This window comes from Pogona vitticeps, chromosome 2, assembly GCF_051106095.1.
Source record: "Pogona vitticeps strain Pit_001003342236 chromosome 2, PviZW2.1, whole genome shotgun sequence".
Lineage (NCBI taxonomy): Eukaryota > Metazoa > Chordata > Lepidosauria > Squamata > Agamidae > Pogona > Pogona vitticeps.
The window spans coordinates 27,352,031-27,369,142 of NC_135784.1; the positions used below are offsets into that span (position 1 = coordinate 27,352,031).

The 17,112-nt window shown below is 43.3% G+C and overlaps 1 protein-coding gene across 2 annotated transcripts; it reads left to right on the forward strand.

Moving 5' to 3' along the window:
• Positions 1-3,463: 3,463 nt before the first annotated feature.
• On the forward strand, positions 3,464-16,857 carry LOC110070708 (zinc finger protein RFP). Of its 2 annotated transcripts, none has more exons than XM_078388653.1 (4): positions 3,464-8,825; positions 12,810-13,258; positions 14,361-14,456; positions 15,596-16,857. In XM_078388653.1, the coding sequence occupies exons 2-4, from the start codon at positions 12,851-12,853 to the stop codon at positions 15,923-15,925; spliced, it is 834 nt and encodes a 277-aa protein (XP_078244779.1). In that variant the 5' UTR covers positions 3,464-8,825; positions 12,810-12,850; the 3' UTR covers positions 15,926-16,857. The 2 variants fall into 2 exon arrangements, with proteins under 2 accessions (XP_078244779.1, XP_078244780.1); XM_078388654.1 differs by lacking the exon at positions 3,464-8,825 and adding an exon at positions 9,378-9,951.
• The last annotated feature ends 255 nt before the right edge of the window (positions 16,858-17,112 follow it).

Consider the following 17,112-nt stretch of genomic DNA (forward strand, 5'->3'; position numbering starts at 1 on the left):
CAATTCTTCGGCAGTCAGCCCTGTTTATTGTCCAGCTCTCACTTCCATACATTGCTACTAGAAAAACCGTAGCTTTGACTATGCAGACCTTTGTCGGCAAGGTGATGTCTCTGCTTTTTAAGATGCTGTCTAGGTTTCTCGTTGCTTTCATCCCCAGAAGCAGGCATCTTTTAATTTCGTAGCTGCTGTCACCATCTGCAGTTTAACCACTACACCATGAGACTCCTCATAAACTTATTAGTCCACCTCTTGTTCATCTGAAACACACACCACAAGTGCCAATGGAAATAGAGCAAAAGTAGAAGTAAACTATTAGAGGGAAGGCTATGAGCCTCTAGTCAGTCACTGCACACAGGTCAGGGGGGAAAAATACAATATCAGCCAGAGATACTGGCAGCTGCCCAGAGGGTCTGAAGTGTATTCAAATATAAATCTCACAAGCTGCAGCATTTGAAATGGCAGTCATGAAAAAAGTACCTTTGCAATTATGAATCATCCCCAGAATCAATTTTATTAAGGAGACGTCGGGATTAGGGGAGAGCACACAATTCTCCAGATACCAGAAACCTAATTCTCATTGTTGCAGTGGGACAGCGGGAGAATGTGGCATCAAAACAAAGCGAAGTGTGCTGCTTATTCACCACTCCTCTTAAAGCACTCTTTGAGCAGTTTCCAATTTAATTATTCAGGCTACACATTGCCCTCCCTCCCAGTGAGCTGGGTACTCAATTTACCAACTTCGGAAGATAGAAAGCTGAGTCAACCTAGAGCCAGCTACCTGAGCCCATAGAATTCAGGTCAAGAGCAGAGTCTTAACTATAGTACTGCACCATGAGGCTCCTAAACATCTGTCACTATTTCTTACATGACAAAAATGTTGGTGGGAGATCTGTTGAAATCATATGGCAGAAATACAGTATTTGTGGTAGTCATGATCCCAGCAATCTGGTAATCTCCTGGCCTGTAATCATTGAAGGGAATTATTCTGTCACTGATCTTATTCCAGGGGCCTTGTCTCTTCACCTCCCCACAGAAAGCAGGGAGAAGTAACATAAACATCTGCAGAAGCAACCATGCCCTCCTCAACTCCTTGATACCTTGTCACTAGACTCTGAGGTAACTAATTAGAAGCCAAACACTCCCACAACAACACAGCTACAGTGCCTTCTCTGAAAACATGGGAGCCCAGCAGTGCTGCCGTCTGATCTGAAGCCGGGTGGGATGGGGTGGGGAAGTTGTCACAATCAAGCCATACTTTGACATCCCCCTTGCTTTCCCTCAGTGACAGCCCCAGGTGCTCAGGGGGGCAGGAAGTATCTATGCCCTAGGTATTTATGAGCATGATTTGAATCATCTTCACATATCTCTGGCATCAGTTTCAAAGTTAACTTTTGGAGTGGGTGGAGAAATATACCCCTGAGCTTTGATGAGAACTTGGGGGGAAAATCACCATGATTTTCATAATTATTGGGGGGGGTCTAGAATGACTCCCGCAACACTGTTGACTCGCCGAAGGGTTCCCTTTGCAGCTGCGTAGCTGGCAAAAACATGTTTTCCGGACTCCGTGATGTAATCTATTTCATGGATTACAGAAGGAGCTATTGCAGCAACATTTGGACAAACTTTATGGAAGACAAATGAGGCCTCTTGTCTTTGTAGGCCCCGAAGTTTCTGATTCAGATAGACCAGTCTCCTTGGTGTCAAGGAGATTCTGGGAGGGGCAGCCCATAAAGTAATGTTCCCAAGTTCACCTCCGCTGACATCTGAGACCTCTGGTTTCTCTTCTTTTAGCCTTTTGTTTCTGTCCATGGAGTTTTCTTGGCAAAGATACTGGAGTGGCTTGCCAGTTCCTGCTCCAGGTGGATCGCGTTTAGTCAGAACTCTTCCCTTAAATAATTTGAGAAAAAATTGAGGGTTCTATACACGGAAGACAGCTGTTTACTGCTGCCTTTTGCGAAGGCATGGGGCTTAGCAAAAAGGAAGGGGAGGCATTTCTCCCTTCCTTTTTGCTAAGCTTTCCCCTTCCTTTTTGCTAAACTCTGTGCCTTCTCAGAAGGCAAGGAAAAGAAACAGTCACTTTGACAGCTGCTTTCCTTGCCTTTTGCAGAGGCATAGGGCTTAGCAAAAAGGGAGCTTTTTCTAATCTGGGTTTAGAAAAGGAGGGGTCATCTTATACATTGGGTCATCTTATAAATGGAAAAATATGGTAAGTCCAGCCTGAGAGCCTGGAATTGGGTAGCTTGAAGCTAAGGGTGGGGTTCACTGGGCCTTTTGCCAGTGAGACTGGCATAGGGAACAATAACTATCCTGGGGACACCAAATGCTTCAGCCTGCCAGAACCTTTGAGTTCTCTGTGCAGGAAGGAGACGTCCTCCCATGCACTCCCTTTTTGTCTTGATTCAAACTTAATACAAAAGAACGAGGGTCAGACTTTGCTGGGTATCCCCCATTCTAGCTCTGTCACCAATGTCAGAACCGAGGTAACTCACTCAGCCAGCCATCCACTCTATCCTTGATGTTGTTAATCGCCATATCTATCTTGAATAAAGCTCAAATTATTCAGGACTTGATCCTGAATGAAGCGGCAGACCTGGCATATATATTACTGAGACCTGGGTGGCTGCAGAGCGAGGTATGACCCTCTCACCCATCTGCCCACCCGGACATTCCATCCCTCATCAAGGTAGACTAGAGGGTCTGGGGGGGGGGAGTCGCCATTATTTATAAAAACATCTTTGAGGTGGTCAGGCTCTCTGCCTTGACAGTCCCAGGCCTGGAGGCCCTCCATGTGTCGGTGGGAGCTAGGGATGAATTTTGGGATGATGCTGGTTTAGCGTGCTCCCCACGACCCAGCACTCTCCTTTTGAGAGCTGACGGGTTTCATTGAGGTTCCCCAGGCTTCTTGTCCTGGGGGGCTTTAATGTCCATGCCGAGGTTGGGGCCACAGTTCCAACTCTTGAGTTCTTGGAAACTATGGCCTCCTTAGACATGTCCCAACTTGTTAACAGCCCCACCCATGTGGCTGGTCATACACGAGACCTGGTATTCTCAACTGGACAGGGAGTGAATGATCCAAGGGTGACCAACTTGACATCAGTCACTGTGTCATGGTCGGACCACGGCCTGATAAACTGCAATGTCTCGGTGGTATTTATTTATTTATTTATTTATTTATTTGATTTTTACCCCGCCCCTCTAGACCATGTCTACTTGGGGCGGCTTACAAAATAAAACAAAACAGTATAAAAATATATAAAATCATAAAAATTACAACTACAGTTTCAATTTAAAACAATTAATTTAAAGAGAGGATTACCAAGATGGAATAGCAAAGAAAAAGAGAAAGACTTAATTGACTGGAGGGAAGGCCTGCTTGAATAACCAAGTTTTTAACTCCCTGCACCGCAGGGAGCAGGGACCTATTAAAATAGTCCACCCTCACAGGCTATTGGATCCAGCCAGTTTCCAAGATGCAATGCAGGGGTTACTGGCTGAGCTAGTTGGTGCTCCTGTTGAAGCTATGATGGATGGTTGGTACACTGCCACCAGCAGAGCAGCTGACACAATCACACCTAAACGCCCACTTCTTTACCGAACACACTCAACTGCTTGGTATAACTGGCAGCTATGTGTGATGAAGCAAAGTAGGAGGAGGCTAGAGAGCCTTTGGAGATGGGACCCGACAGAAGCTAATTTAATAGCCACTAAAATTGCATCTAACACCTACTTGGCTAAAGTGAAGGCCATATCTTACTTTGTGTCCCGGATAAGTGAAGCTCGTGACCATCAGGCTGAACTTTTTCGTATTGTGCGCGATTGTGATTCCTACCAGTGCCTTTATCTCCTTCCTTCTCATTGTGGTGTAAGGATGAGTCATGAACATCAAGGTCTTCTAATAAAACATCTTTATTCTTTGACAACTTACCCAAGTCTCTTGCTTCAGAGGTGGATCATAACATTTATCATCTTCAAACTCTAACAAATTTCCCTTTAACGTTAAGGGTGATGAACTCCAAACTTGGCCATACTATACTTTGGTGATAAGCCCAAGGATTCGGGTGCAGTTATGTTAGGTGTCATTGAGGGGGGTGGAAAACCCAGCCCACCTGTGGCTCCCAGACATTTCTGCCCAGGTTTTGTCTCAACCTTGGTCTGGATGGACTGACCCCACAGGGTTTCCCAGGAGTCTCCATACATTGTCTGTGTTCTCTCTTTTTGGTCTCCTGTTGCCAGGCTTTGAACTGCTTTCTCCTTTCTCTTCAGTTTCCCCCCAATAAGGTGGCTTTCTATAGATTTGTCTCTTCCACTCTTTCTCGGCATACTAACTTGGGACTTTGAACTCTATCCACTCCCCTATCCAGGGGTCTTCCTCTTCTATCTTCAACTGCCCCTCTCCCTCCTCCTCCCCCCTTCCTTTTATCCCCTCCATCTTTCCAACACAATCCCTGTAATTCTCCTATTATGATAGACAGGTGTCCCTCGGTGCTTCTGCTTGAAAAGATGGACGGTACACTATGTGGAGGTACTCCCAGCCTCACGGCGATTTATCCGGGATTGGACCCTGCACTGTCAATGGAATCTCACTTACCGTCTGTGGTCCACACTGCCTACTTCCATCTAAGGCGAATCGCTCAGCTGCATCCCTAACTTGACACTGGGTCCCTCACCACACTGGTTCATGCACGGGTAGTCTCGAGATTAGACTGCTGAAATGCTCTCTACATGGGGGTGCCCTTGGTGCTGTCATGGAGACTTCAGCGGGCCCAGAACTTAGCCACCAGATTACTAAGTGGTGTGAGGAGACATCAACATCTGGCCCCCATCCTGGCCACCCTGCACTGGCTACCTGTTAGTTTCCATGCCAACTTCAAGGTAATGGTGTTAACATAAAAAGCCCAAATGGTTTGGGACCTCATCGTCTGGCAAAACGCCTCCGTCTGACCAGATCTCCCCATCCTGTAAGATCTTCCCAAGCTGGACGGCTGAGAGTTTTGGCCCCGAGAGAGGCCCAGAAAACAGTGACCAGAAATTGGGCCTTCTCGGCAGTAAGCCCACAATTGTGGAATGTTCTCCTGCCCAATATTTGCCTAGTGTCTTCATTGGGAACCTTTAAGCGATTATTTAAAACATTTTTATTCAGACAGGCCTTCCCAGACTCTACATTATCTTGAATCAACAGTTAATGTTCAACCCTGCCATTTTTTCCTTTTCCTATGTTAAAGTTTGCTGGTATTATTTTTATTTTTTTAAATATTGGATTGATTAATTTATACTTTGCCCTGTTATTGTTTTGTTTCGTTTCTATACTCTGTTATACTATGTAAACCATCCAGAGTGGCCTGGGTTGTCAGATGGGCAGTATAGAGATCAAATAAATAAATACTCCAGTTGTAACTTACTACTGGCTTTCAGTCATTCTGTTCCTTTGAAATTTTAAAGTATTGTCCTCTCAGATTTTGCAGGGAAGATATGATGATATTCCCTGATGGAATCCACAGGGCATACTTTGTTTTACAATTTCCATACTGAGTAATTTTAAATTGATCTTTTTCATATGAGGTGTCACAAGATATCTGTGAAGCAACTCCTCCCTCTTTTTTAATGGCATTAAAATGCCTCGCCTCCCACCAAGAAATCTGATTCAGATTATGCACACTTCCCTATTAGGTCTATTCAGACACCATTCCGTTTGTCAATAACTATCCTTTTCTCTTCAGCGGATAAATTTTCAAAATAAATGCATCTACGGTTTTAGTAAAGTAACCCTGGGAGGCATCTACCCCTTGATCAAAGTTCCCTGAACCATCATCTCAATTATACAATAGATGTCTCTATATTCCAAAGCTATATTCCCAACTGGGACCTAAATTACTCAAGCTTTTTTGACTCATAAATGAGTTGTCTCATGATAATTTAAGGCTTGCTGTACTAATGATTCTGCCTCCTTGTTTACTTCATACCATATTAATTAAACAACTCACTGGGGATTTTTCTGTTTATTTTCCACTCCACATTCGAAGAGTTGACACGGTGTGTTGAGAGGGCAAGAGAGTAATTGGATACAAGTTTCTGAAGCAACATTTCACTCTAACTCCTGTCAACAAGAATGTTATCTCTAAGGATAACACTTGCTCTTTAGTCATTCACAGATGTTATTATTGCTCTTACATTACTATAATCAAATATGTATCCCATGCTTTCGACATCCATTGTCACAACAGAGCCCAGGTTTGCCCACTTCAAGATCTGTAGTAAATGTAACTTTTATTGAAACTCATTTAATAGTCTCACAGAATTGGGACAGTTACACAGAATTACCATGTTTCCCTGAAAATAAAACAGGGTCTTATATTAATTTTTGCTCCAAAAAAAATGCATTAGGGCTTATTTTCAGGGGATGTTTTATTTTTATTTTATTTTTTTCATTTACAACCATCTATGTTTATTCACATACAATCATGCCATCTCCTTCTGGTTGCTGCACAGTGGTGGAGGACGGGGTTTCACTTAACTAGGGCTTATTTTTGGGATAGGGCTTATATAAAGAACATCCTGAAAAATCATAATAGGGCTTATTTTCAGGTTAGGCCTTGTTTTCAGGGAAACAGGGTACCTGACATTTCATTAAGATGGGAGCAAAATATTGTCTAATACTTAGCACTCCATGCTTCAAACGTGTGATTTCCAACTTTTGGTCCCCAGATGTTATTGAACTAAAATTCCCAGAAACCTTCACTACTGGCTCAGCTGGCCAGAATTTCTGGCCAGGAGTTGTGGTTTAAGAACATCTGGGAAGTCAATCTTGGGAACCATTGCTTTAAAGTATCATATGTTTAACCACAAACAGTATTTGATGTACATCCAGAAGAACATTTCTGTGACATTAAATCTTCAACAGCTTCTTGTATATTCAGATCTTCACATAACAGATCAATGTGTGCTGCCTATATACCGCTTCCTGTAACTTGAGTCCATTGTTGTGTGTTCTGCACTCTGGGATAATCAAGGACAAATCCTGCCTCTTCTCTGTATGACAGCCTTTCAAGTATTTGAAAAGTGCTATCATATCTATCCTGCATCTTCTTTTCTCAAAGCTATACAGTACATGCCCAGTTCTTGTCTGCATGGGTATTGGAATCCCCCGGGCAGGTCACAGGGGACGTCTTCAAGTTAGGAGGTCAGTTGGGTTCCAGTAGCGCCTCTAATTGTGATTGTGTCTATTTTCCTATGTGGAACTGGGTTCAATACTGCAGAAAATTGAGCTCCTGTGTCAATCAAGAATGTCCTGAGTTTATTTCCCACCCATAATTTTACTGGAGGCACCGTGGGTGGGTCCTTCGTCTGCCCCTGACTCCCTCAGTCTGACTCCTCTTCCAAATTGTGGTAGGCTCCTTTTTCCTGTCTCTTGTCACCCTTTTTGACATTCTGAGAACATTGCGCTCTCCAGTGGCCAAAACCCTGGCAACGTGAACACTGGTCTTTTGCTAGCGAGGAGTACGGTTTCCCTTGTGTCCACGGTCCCTTCCGTACACTTCCGCCCCTGTCTTTATTCTGGACTGAGGGTCTGGCTTGGTTGGCCATCTGGACACAGCCATGACCATAGCTTTAGCTTTGACCTTTTCCTTCTCTACAGGCCGGGCGTGAAATACTTTCTGAGCCTCAGCTCGAAGGGAAGAGATGTTTTGTCCCATAGCTCCTGGCATTTTCAAAAGTTTCCGCTTTATGTCAGGAGCAGAGTGGGTCGTAAAAAGGTAGTGCATTAGTGGTATAGTCCCTGGGTCATCTAGACTTTGAAAGGTATGTTTTCGGACCCCGTCTCTCAGATTCTGTAGAAACTCTTTTTCACCCTGCCAGATCTCAACCGTGTCCCACTGATTTTTAGGGACCACTACCCATCTGAGACCACCAATTATACTTTGGATAAAAATCCAGATATTTGCCTCCCCTTTGTAGAAGTCCGCGGTAATAGCATGACTATTATTGGGATCCCAAGTTATGGGAGGTGATGTTTGCCAAGGGACCATGTCATCTGGGTCTGGGAGGAGGTTATTTGCCTGTCTCGATTCTGACTCAACCTCTATAGCTTTTTCTATAACTAACTGTTGCTCCACTTCATTGAGAATTAACGTCGGGGCAGCCTTAATGTCTTCCCAGGTGATCATACGGATATTGAACAAACTCTCCACTGCAGCTATAACTCCTTGAGCATTGGAGGTACGTAAAGGTCCCTGTTAGTACCTGTTCGTGACCTGGCTGGATAGCTCAGTGTGTTGGATATTCTGTGGCTGAGTGAGAGGTAGGGAGTTCATTTCCCCACTATGCATGTGATTGCACAGCCAAATGGTCCCCTCTTGGATGGGGTAAATAAGGCTCAAAAGGGTTGTTTGGAAGTGCACATATTTCAATTGATCCTTTGGTACAAACAAAGGATCAAACAATGGCCATGGCTTCCTTTAGTGAGTCAATCCATCTTATGTTACGTCTTCCTCTTTTCCTACTGCTTTAGTTTTTCCAAACATGACTATCTTTGCCAGAGAGCCTTTCTGTCCAGAGGCAGCCATTTTAGGGGATTTTCCTTCTGCTGGCCACAGGATTATATTATGCCTTCTACAGTATACTCAAGTATGAGGCTAACAGGATACTTTAGGTTGACCAGATGTAAAATGGGACTAAACTCCTGCACGTTAAAGATGCAATTTCGGCAGGTGAACTTAGATTCCTGGCTAAAGGCAACTCTTAAAGGAACAGGAAGTCCTGCCCTTATCTGCTTCTGACTGCTCAGTTTAGGACTATATCTCCTGACCCCCTGCACTACAGGATAACCAGTAAGTTCAACTTGCTTTTGGTTTAAAAGGAAAATAGGCACACTTGTTATACAGGGACTCCTACCAGTAGTAGCCAGTAATGAGGGATTACAGACTTTGTAACCCCATCTCAAAAAGCTGGTATAATTCAATGGCTTGGAGTGCTTGGAATGCAGAGTGAGTGGCCTTGTGCAAGCCGCATGACTCCAGAAGTCTACCAGACTAGATCTGAAATAGTGTCTTAAGCCACAGCCAAATGTGATATTATGTTGTTATGTACTGTTATTTTGCTTCCCAACCAAGCAGACCCAACCTTGCAGAGCAAGGCTCAAAGGTAAAGTCTATTACTGTATTCTTTACACATCGCTACATGTTTTGCTTTGATTTGGATTGATGCATTGAGCAGGGGGCTGGACTCCATGGCCTTATGGGCCCCTCGCAACTCCATGATTCTGTGATGTTTTGGCTGTTTCCTTTATCCAAGCTTCAAAAGAACCGGAGTCATGTTAAAGCATGACTAGGTGTGAATTGCAACCAAATACCACTGTCCCTTTATCTTCAGAGCTGTGATTGAATGCATTACCCCATAGTCTCTGTATTTTCTCTCATATGTCTGAAAAAGCTGACATTAAAATTTAACAGTCTTTAAGACTTGTTTTGGGTGTGTAGTGGGTGTTTTTTTTTTCCTTGCTAATATGCTTCTGAAATACTTTGCCCAGAGAACCCTGGAAAGGGTTGTGATTAGTCTGAATCAACCTGGTAACATGTATTTATTATTCCATCTTCCCCTAGCTTTAGTTGCTCCACCTCTTCACCTGCCATTCATTCATTCATTCATTCCCCCAGGGCTTCAGCTCCCTCTGTTATTTCACACACACAGGGCCAAACAGTCATTCATTGGCTGTTGTAGAAAGGCATGGCTGTACCCAACCATCCCCATTTATATACAGCCGTCAGTTGCAGCTTTGGCTTTCTCTTCGTTAAGCGTTGGAGACTCAGTCTGTTATCAGGGGGCTGGTTATTCCTTGCTTGTTTTGCCTTCAAAGCAGCAGCTTTACTCCCCTCTGTTGACGCTTACTGAGTAGCATTTGGCCCACTTCTGTTTTCCCTGTGGCAGCATAAGCAATAGAGCCAATCCGACATTTTGGTGGGTACTCCATGTTTGCTGTTTTGTTCTTTATCTTCCCTTCTTCTCTCCTGTCCCACTTGTTGTGTAAACAATGCAAGAAGATGCAGGCAATAAGGATGCAAAACTGCCATTTGCTTTTCATATATCTAGTCTCAAGCTTCACAGTCCTGTTTCTTGAGTTAACTGTCTAAAGTTCTTGCTTTTAATTTTTAGATGTTTGTGCTTTCCTCTTACCCCCAAACCCTACTTCATGTCTCCTGGGTCTAAAGCAGTGGTCCCCAACCTTGGGCCTCCAGATATTCTTGGACTACAACTCCCAGAAGCCTTCAGCACCATCTCTGCTGGCCAGGATTTCTGGGAGTTGAAGCCCACGAACATCTGGAGGCTGGAGGTTGGGGACCACTGGTCTAAAGAATTCAGGAGTGGGCATACCAGTCCCTCTTTCTGGGGATGATCTGGAGCCACACAGATGCCAGATGCCACACAGGTGGCAGGGCACATAACCCCATTGGCCACAAATGGTCCAGGTGATCTTGTGTGCCAGGTGCCAGGGTGGGGAATTTCAGCTCCTGGCTCTGCAGCCAAACACTCCAACCCACTTCTGTCTCAACACCCCCTAACGGAGTTCCTTGTTTAAATGAGTATTTTGCCATAGCCATAGGGTGAGCAGCAGACTCCTTATATCAAAGGAAGGCTTAAGAAACGATTTCAGACACAGTGATCCAAATATTGCTGGACTACAGCCCCCATCGTTCTTCCCCATGGGCTACTCCAGCAAGGGCTGATGGGAGCTGAAGTCCAATAACACCTGAAGAACCATGTGTTCTTCACCTTTGTTCACTATATATTGAATATTATTTAGATATTTCATTGGTAAAATAAATAATAAGCGGGAGATAATTACTTAACTTCTTTATTAGTTGATATCCTGCTTTTCAAGGCAGAGTACCTGCCTCTCTGCTGTTTCCTCAAAATGATACTGTGAGATCGGACAGGCTGAAAAACTGTGCCAGTTCCATTTATTTATTTATTTATTTATTTACAATATTTTTAGCCGCACCATTGCCAGTGGCTTCTGGGCGGCGTACAGCATTAAAACTTAAAAACATTAAAAACATTTTAAAAGACAATATAAAATAGCATATATTAAAATAATTCTTAAAACATGATCATTCATTGAATTTCATGGTGAAGAAAAGATTCATGGTGAAGAAAAGATTCTACCTCTTCCACCAATAACAGCTAGATGGTCCTGGCTGTCATTGTAATTTAAAAGGCTCTTTAGGAAATGAGTTTATACTTTAAAAAGATCTCTAGTTGCATACTATCTCCTCCGCCATTTCAAAAAAGACCTTCAATACATTCAATTTTTGCTTTCAGTGACATTAACCTGCTTAGTATTTATTTTGAGTTTAATTCATTAAATATACCTTGATTATCTTGTATTTATGTTTTGTGATTACTTGTGAACTGCCCAGAATGACCATTGGTCAGATGGGTGGTATATAAATCAAACAAAGAAATAAGATAAATTGTAAAATTATTTTTATTTCTAGCTGTAGAAGGAGGGTCTGGAAAGGCTTGTGTTGTGTTAGTCATCCAGAACAGCAGACATAGTGAAAAAGAAGGGGGAAAAGCTGGCTCTAGAGACCAATTTAAGGTTCTTACAATGCTCCTGAAATAACGGTCTTCTGTCTATGCCATGGTTTACATACCTCTTACCTTGAGGCCAAATCTGGCAGTCCTTTAGTTACCCAGAAGGCCAGACCTTCTTCCAAATTGACACAATTGATGATTTACCAGTTCCTATACAGGGGTTTCTCCCATTCTTAAGGTTCGAATGCCTCTCTTAACACTTCGCTACTAGCACCAAAATACTTATAAGTAAAATATGCTGGGAGATGGTGGGCCTGCCCTTAGCCTTTCAATCTACTTACTACTAGAATGTATTCTTCCCAGCCACCTAAGAAATTTTATGAAATTGAGTTTTGCCTCAATACTGAAAGAGGTTCCGACCTTTGCTCTCTGGGTCCTACATTCTAGGGCAGTGGTTCCAAGTCCTGGATCCCCAGGTGTTTTTGGACTTCAGTTCCCAGAAATCCCGGCCAAAACAGCGAGCGGTGAAGGCTTCTGGGAGTTGCAGTCCAAGAACACCTGGGGACCCAAGGATGGGAACCACAGCTCTAGGGCATTGTGGGATAGTTCAAAGGTTGGGTAGAATCACAATTTGGGAATGTTATCCTTTTCTATTACAGATTCCCAACTTTCCACCAACAACAACCGTTTTGGCTGGGGAATTCTGGGAGTTGTAGTTAAAAAGAGCAATCTTTCCAATCTCTGGCTAGATCTAGCCATTCCATTCAGAATGTGAGGCCTGGGAAAGAGTTAGGGGGGACCTTAGCTTTTTTTCCCCCCAAGCATTCCAGATTCTTGTTCCAGTCAGCTCTGGGTTCTTCAACCTTAAGGATATTAAGTAAAGCTTGTTTAACATGGAGAAGGGAAGACTGAGAGTAGCCGTGTTCAAATGATTGAAGAGCTGTCAGTTGGAAGATGGGGCAAGCTTGCTTTCTGTAGCTCCAAAGGGTAGGATATAAAGTGACCGATTCAAATTGCAAAAGAAGAGGTTTTGCCTAAACATTAGGAAGAATTGATTGCCAGAAAGAACTGTCTGACATTGGAATACAGTAGATAGTTTCAGAGGATGATGGATCTCTTTCACTGGAGATTTTTGAACAGAGGTTTGAGGGCCACCTCCTAATAGGGAGGCTTTCGCTGCGACTTCCTATTGAGCATGGAGCTGGACTCAATGTTCCTTGTGGTTCTTCTCAGTTCTAAAGTTCTCTGACTGTATCATTCTCTTTCTTTTTCCCCCCAAGCCTGTTTCCGTGTTTCTTGCACTCCGAGCAACAGAAACAGCATGGCGTTTGAGAGGCTTCAGGCAGAAGTGACCTGCCCCATTTGCCTAGACCTTTTCAGAAATCCCGTGATCTTGGACTGCGAGCACAGCTTTTGTCGTGCTTGCATTGAGAAGTCCTGGGCCCCTTTGCCTGCCAGTGGTCTCTGCCCTCTTTGTCAAAAGGCAATCTGGGGAAAGAAACTCAAACCCAATAGGCAGCTGGCCAACTTTGTGGAGATCACCAAGCAGCTTGACACCCAAGTGAAGAAGCAGGATCCCAAAGTGAGGAAAATCTGCGGAAAGCACGAGGAGCCCACAAAACTGTTCTGCAAAGACGACCAAGTCCCGATCTGTGTGGTATGCGACCGATCCAAAGGTCATCGAAACCACAATGTGGTTCCTGTAGAGGAAGCTGCTCAAGAGTACAAGGTCTGGAGGAGCTACCTTTTCATGGGGTTGGGAAATCGGGGAAGGATATTTTGAATGAAGAACCAAGAACTCACTTGCAAGATCAAGGACAACTTTCCTTCCAGGCAAAATTAAAGGGGAAGAAAGAAAGAAAAAGAGAAACAAACTACTGCTGCATTTTAAAAACTAACATTTGTTTCAGTGTGGGCTTTCATGAGTCAAAATCCACTTCTTGAAACACAGGCACGCAAATACATGTCCTCTATATGTATACATATCCCTAAATATAATGAACACGTATTTGCACTCCTGTGTCTGAAAACGTAATTTCAATAAGTGAAAGTTTAATAGTAAAAATTATGTGCCATCAAGTCCATTTTGACTTACGGTGGCCCTTTCGAGGGTTTTCTAGGTGGAGAATATTCAAAAGGGGTTTGCCGTTCCCTTCTTCTGAGGGTGTCCTGGGACTGTGCAGCTTGTCCAAGGCCACACAGGCTGGCTCTTCTGGATTGCACAATGGGGAATCAAACTCCCAAAGACTGGCTCTGCAGCCCGATATCTAAACCACTGAGCTATCCGGATTACCCTAAAATAAATCTATTAGTCTTTGAAACACCACAATATTTTGTTTCTCCCTCTCTCTTTCCCTTTCCATTCTTCTCCTTTAATTCTGCCAGTGTGCTAAACCAGACTAACACAACTTCTCATTGGAAAGTAAATTTCCTGAAGTTATTTGCTTCAAAATGTCTTTCATCTGTATTTACAATCTACCCCAATGAAGGACTTCCATGCATTTTGGAAACAAGTTGGAATGTCTAATTAGATGATCTCTAAGGATTTTCAAGAGGGGCAGCATCTGGAGAAACGAGCTGCTGTAGTCCATGCAAGTTTATGTCAAATGCACCTTGTAGCCTAAAACAAATAAAGGGTTATAAGGAGGAGCAACAGATAGAGAGTGAGGGGGCTGTCTATTCAGATAAAGAGTGACGGGACAGTCTGAATAAAATGGGAATTAAATGGAGAAACAAGCATGTTCAGAGTAACAGACCGCCACCAGTGTCTTCCTAAAGAGAATTATGACTCTGAAAACATAATCAAATTTGTGAACTGCTTTTCCCTTCAGGAGCTCATTTCTACATTCCTGGAAAGGCTAAGAAAGCAGAGAGAAGAGGTTCTACTGCATAAATCTAATGCAGAGAAGGAAAGCCAAGACCTACTTGTATGTATCACTTGAGAGTACTCCTACTGGCAGGGTATGGTCGCCAAATACAGAACTTTTGCATTAAGCCGCTACATCTAATCTATCTTGAAGACTCACAATATAGCGAAGGGGACAACTTGACATTTTTTAAACTTAGGAAATCCATTCATGGACAGTGCAGGAGGAAAGAAATCCCTAAACTTACTTACAGAAGCCACGAAGGGTGGCTCCCATGTTTGCAGGTCTGTTGGTGGCCAACATTTCTCTAATTATAAAAGAGCAAGAACAGCAGGAAATGGTCTCAAGAGTGCAATGACACACAGAGAGAAATGCGAGTTCACTTGCTGTTAAGTTGCACTCAGGAGTTCAGGTTTCCCCAGGTCTGTCTGAATTAACACAGAGAGGAGGAAATTGGCTAAACAGCCTTGTTTGCTACTAGTTAATGTAGCTCTCTTGTAGCTCTGCTGAGACACATTTACAGAAGAGCTACTAACAAGGGTAGAGTACAAATTTCCTCCTCTTGTTTCCTTTTCTTTTTTTTCTTCTATGTGCCTTAGTGCAACAGCACTGGCATCACACTGTTTTTTAAAAAAGGAAAAAGAAATAGTATATTGTGCCTGGATGGGAATAGCAAAGAATAAGGGATTGTTTTCTGCATCAGTTCACGTGATCATACCACTTGAACAAATTAAAATTGGATAGAAGCCTCTGTGGCCTCTGTGGCAGAGGGGAAAACTACAGATTGGGAGGGAAAAACTTCAGACTGATTTAAATTTCCTTTTATGTCATGTGTTCAATGGAGAAAAATGCAAATCAGGTCATCCCACCGATGTGCCAGACCTTCAGAGAGAGGAAAGAAACCTGAAGTCTTTTCCAGTTAAGTTTTTTTTTTAAAAGTTAACACCATTTTCATTTAACAAAAACCCATTGTTATAATTTTATGGTACAAACTATTTTATTTTTAATTTTAAAACATTAAAATGCAACTTTGCCTATTTGGCCACACCTTCACCTTTAGTCCCTCTTGGGAGTGCAACCTGCAGGTTCCTGGCAAATTAGGAAAAATGGTGTTCGGCCCAACTCATTCAACCTGATCTAAAATGAAGAAATCGTTGATGTCTGCTCTATTCCGATTCACTTCTATCCCCTTGTTGCAGAAAAAAACAGAGGGTGAGAAGCAAAAGACAAAGTTTGAGTTCCAACAGCTGCGCCAATTCCTGGACAAGCAAGAGGAGTTTTTGCTAGCCCAGATGGACTGGGCTTGGAAGGAGATTGTGAAGAAGAGAGATGAGGGGCTAGCCAAGTTCTCCCAGGAACTTGCTTCTCTGAATGGCTTAATCCAAGAGATGAAGGAGAAGTTTCGCCTGCCAGATGATGAACTTCTGCATGTAAGAGGTGTTCTGTCAACCATTGCCATCTACCTGCAGCAATCCCATTTCTCTACTTGGCCTTGGTCATTAGGGAACCCCCCCAAGTGGCATCACTGACACATTAGAGGAGGGGTTCTCAACCTTGGGTCCCCAGATGTTCTTGGACTGCAACTCCCAGAAGCCTTCACCACTAGCTGTGTTTGCAAGAGCTTCTGGGAGCTGCAGTTGAAGAACATCTGGAGACCGAAGGTTGGGAACCACTGCATTAAAGATGGGCTACTTCTAACTTCCAGATGTTGTCTGGGCTAATAGAGCAATGCTGAGAGAGATGGGCATTTCAACCCATAGTTGTTCCTGTGTCTTGCTAGGGAGCTAACCAGAGGCATCTGGTTCCCCACTGTATGAACAGAATATTGGGCTAGACAGGCCTTCAGTTTGGTCCAGTGATGGCTGTTATGTTCTTATATTCTTAAAGCTGCTTGACGCCAAATCAAGGTACTTCAGCTCTGTCTTCTTGTACTGGCTTTGGGCTCCTGACATGCATAAGGAGAGTCCTTTGTCGTGTCTGAGCTCCTGGGACAGAACTTGGTCCCTTTCTCATGTTTACATATGGGCCAAAAGGGAAATGGGGGAGGTTGCTACACAAGGTTAGCAAATTGGTGCTCTTAAGATGATTGGGATAAACAACTCCCATTACAACGAAGCCATCATGGCCATTGGTTAGGGTTCATGGGTATTGAAATCTATCGACATCTTGAAGGTATCATCTTGCCTGCTTCTGCTCCAGGGAGTAACCCATGCTAGCCACTGACTTCTCTCTTTTTCTCTCTTTTTCTCTCTTTCCCTTTTCTAGGAGGTCAAAGGCATTTTGCAGAGGTAAGTGACTTCTTGGCCTTTGGTGTGATGTCAGGATGGCATAACGTGTCGGAAGTACAGGAGCTGGTTCAACATAATGGAGAATCCTCTCATTTCTGTTGTGTTTGGAATAGTTTGGTAGGAAGCAACCAAAAAAAGAGCAAGTTTCAGGTTAATGGGAGAGTATGTGTACTGTCACTTATTAGGAGACACTGTATTTATTTATTTATTTATTTATTTATTTATTTATTTATTTATTTATTTATTTATTTATTTATTTATTTATGAATGATAATCATGTGCTGTCGAGTCATTTCTGACATGGCAAACTCTTTTGAAGGTTTTTCAGGTAGAAACTACCCAGATGTGCTTTACCTTTCCCTTCGGCAATTTTAGACTCCTTTCAGCCTGTCACGCCTGACACTGTCGCCAGGGCGCTGGATCGCTGT

Coding starts and splice junctions, on each gene's coding strand:
- LOC110070708 (XM_078388653.1), top strand. CDS start 12,851: ATGGCGTTTGAGAGGCTTCAGGCAGAAGTGACCTGCCCCATTTGCCTA. Junction 13,259..14,360: donor AAGCTGCTCAAGAGTACAAG/GTCTGGAGGAGC, acceptor TTTTCCCTTCAG/GAGCTCATTTCTACATTCCT. Junction 14,457..15,595: donor AGGAAAGCCAAGACCTACTT/GTATGTATCACT, acceptor CCCTTGTTGCAG/AAAAAAACAGAGGGTGAGAA.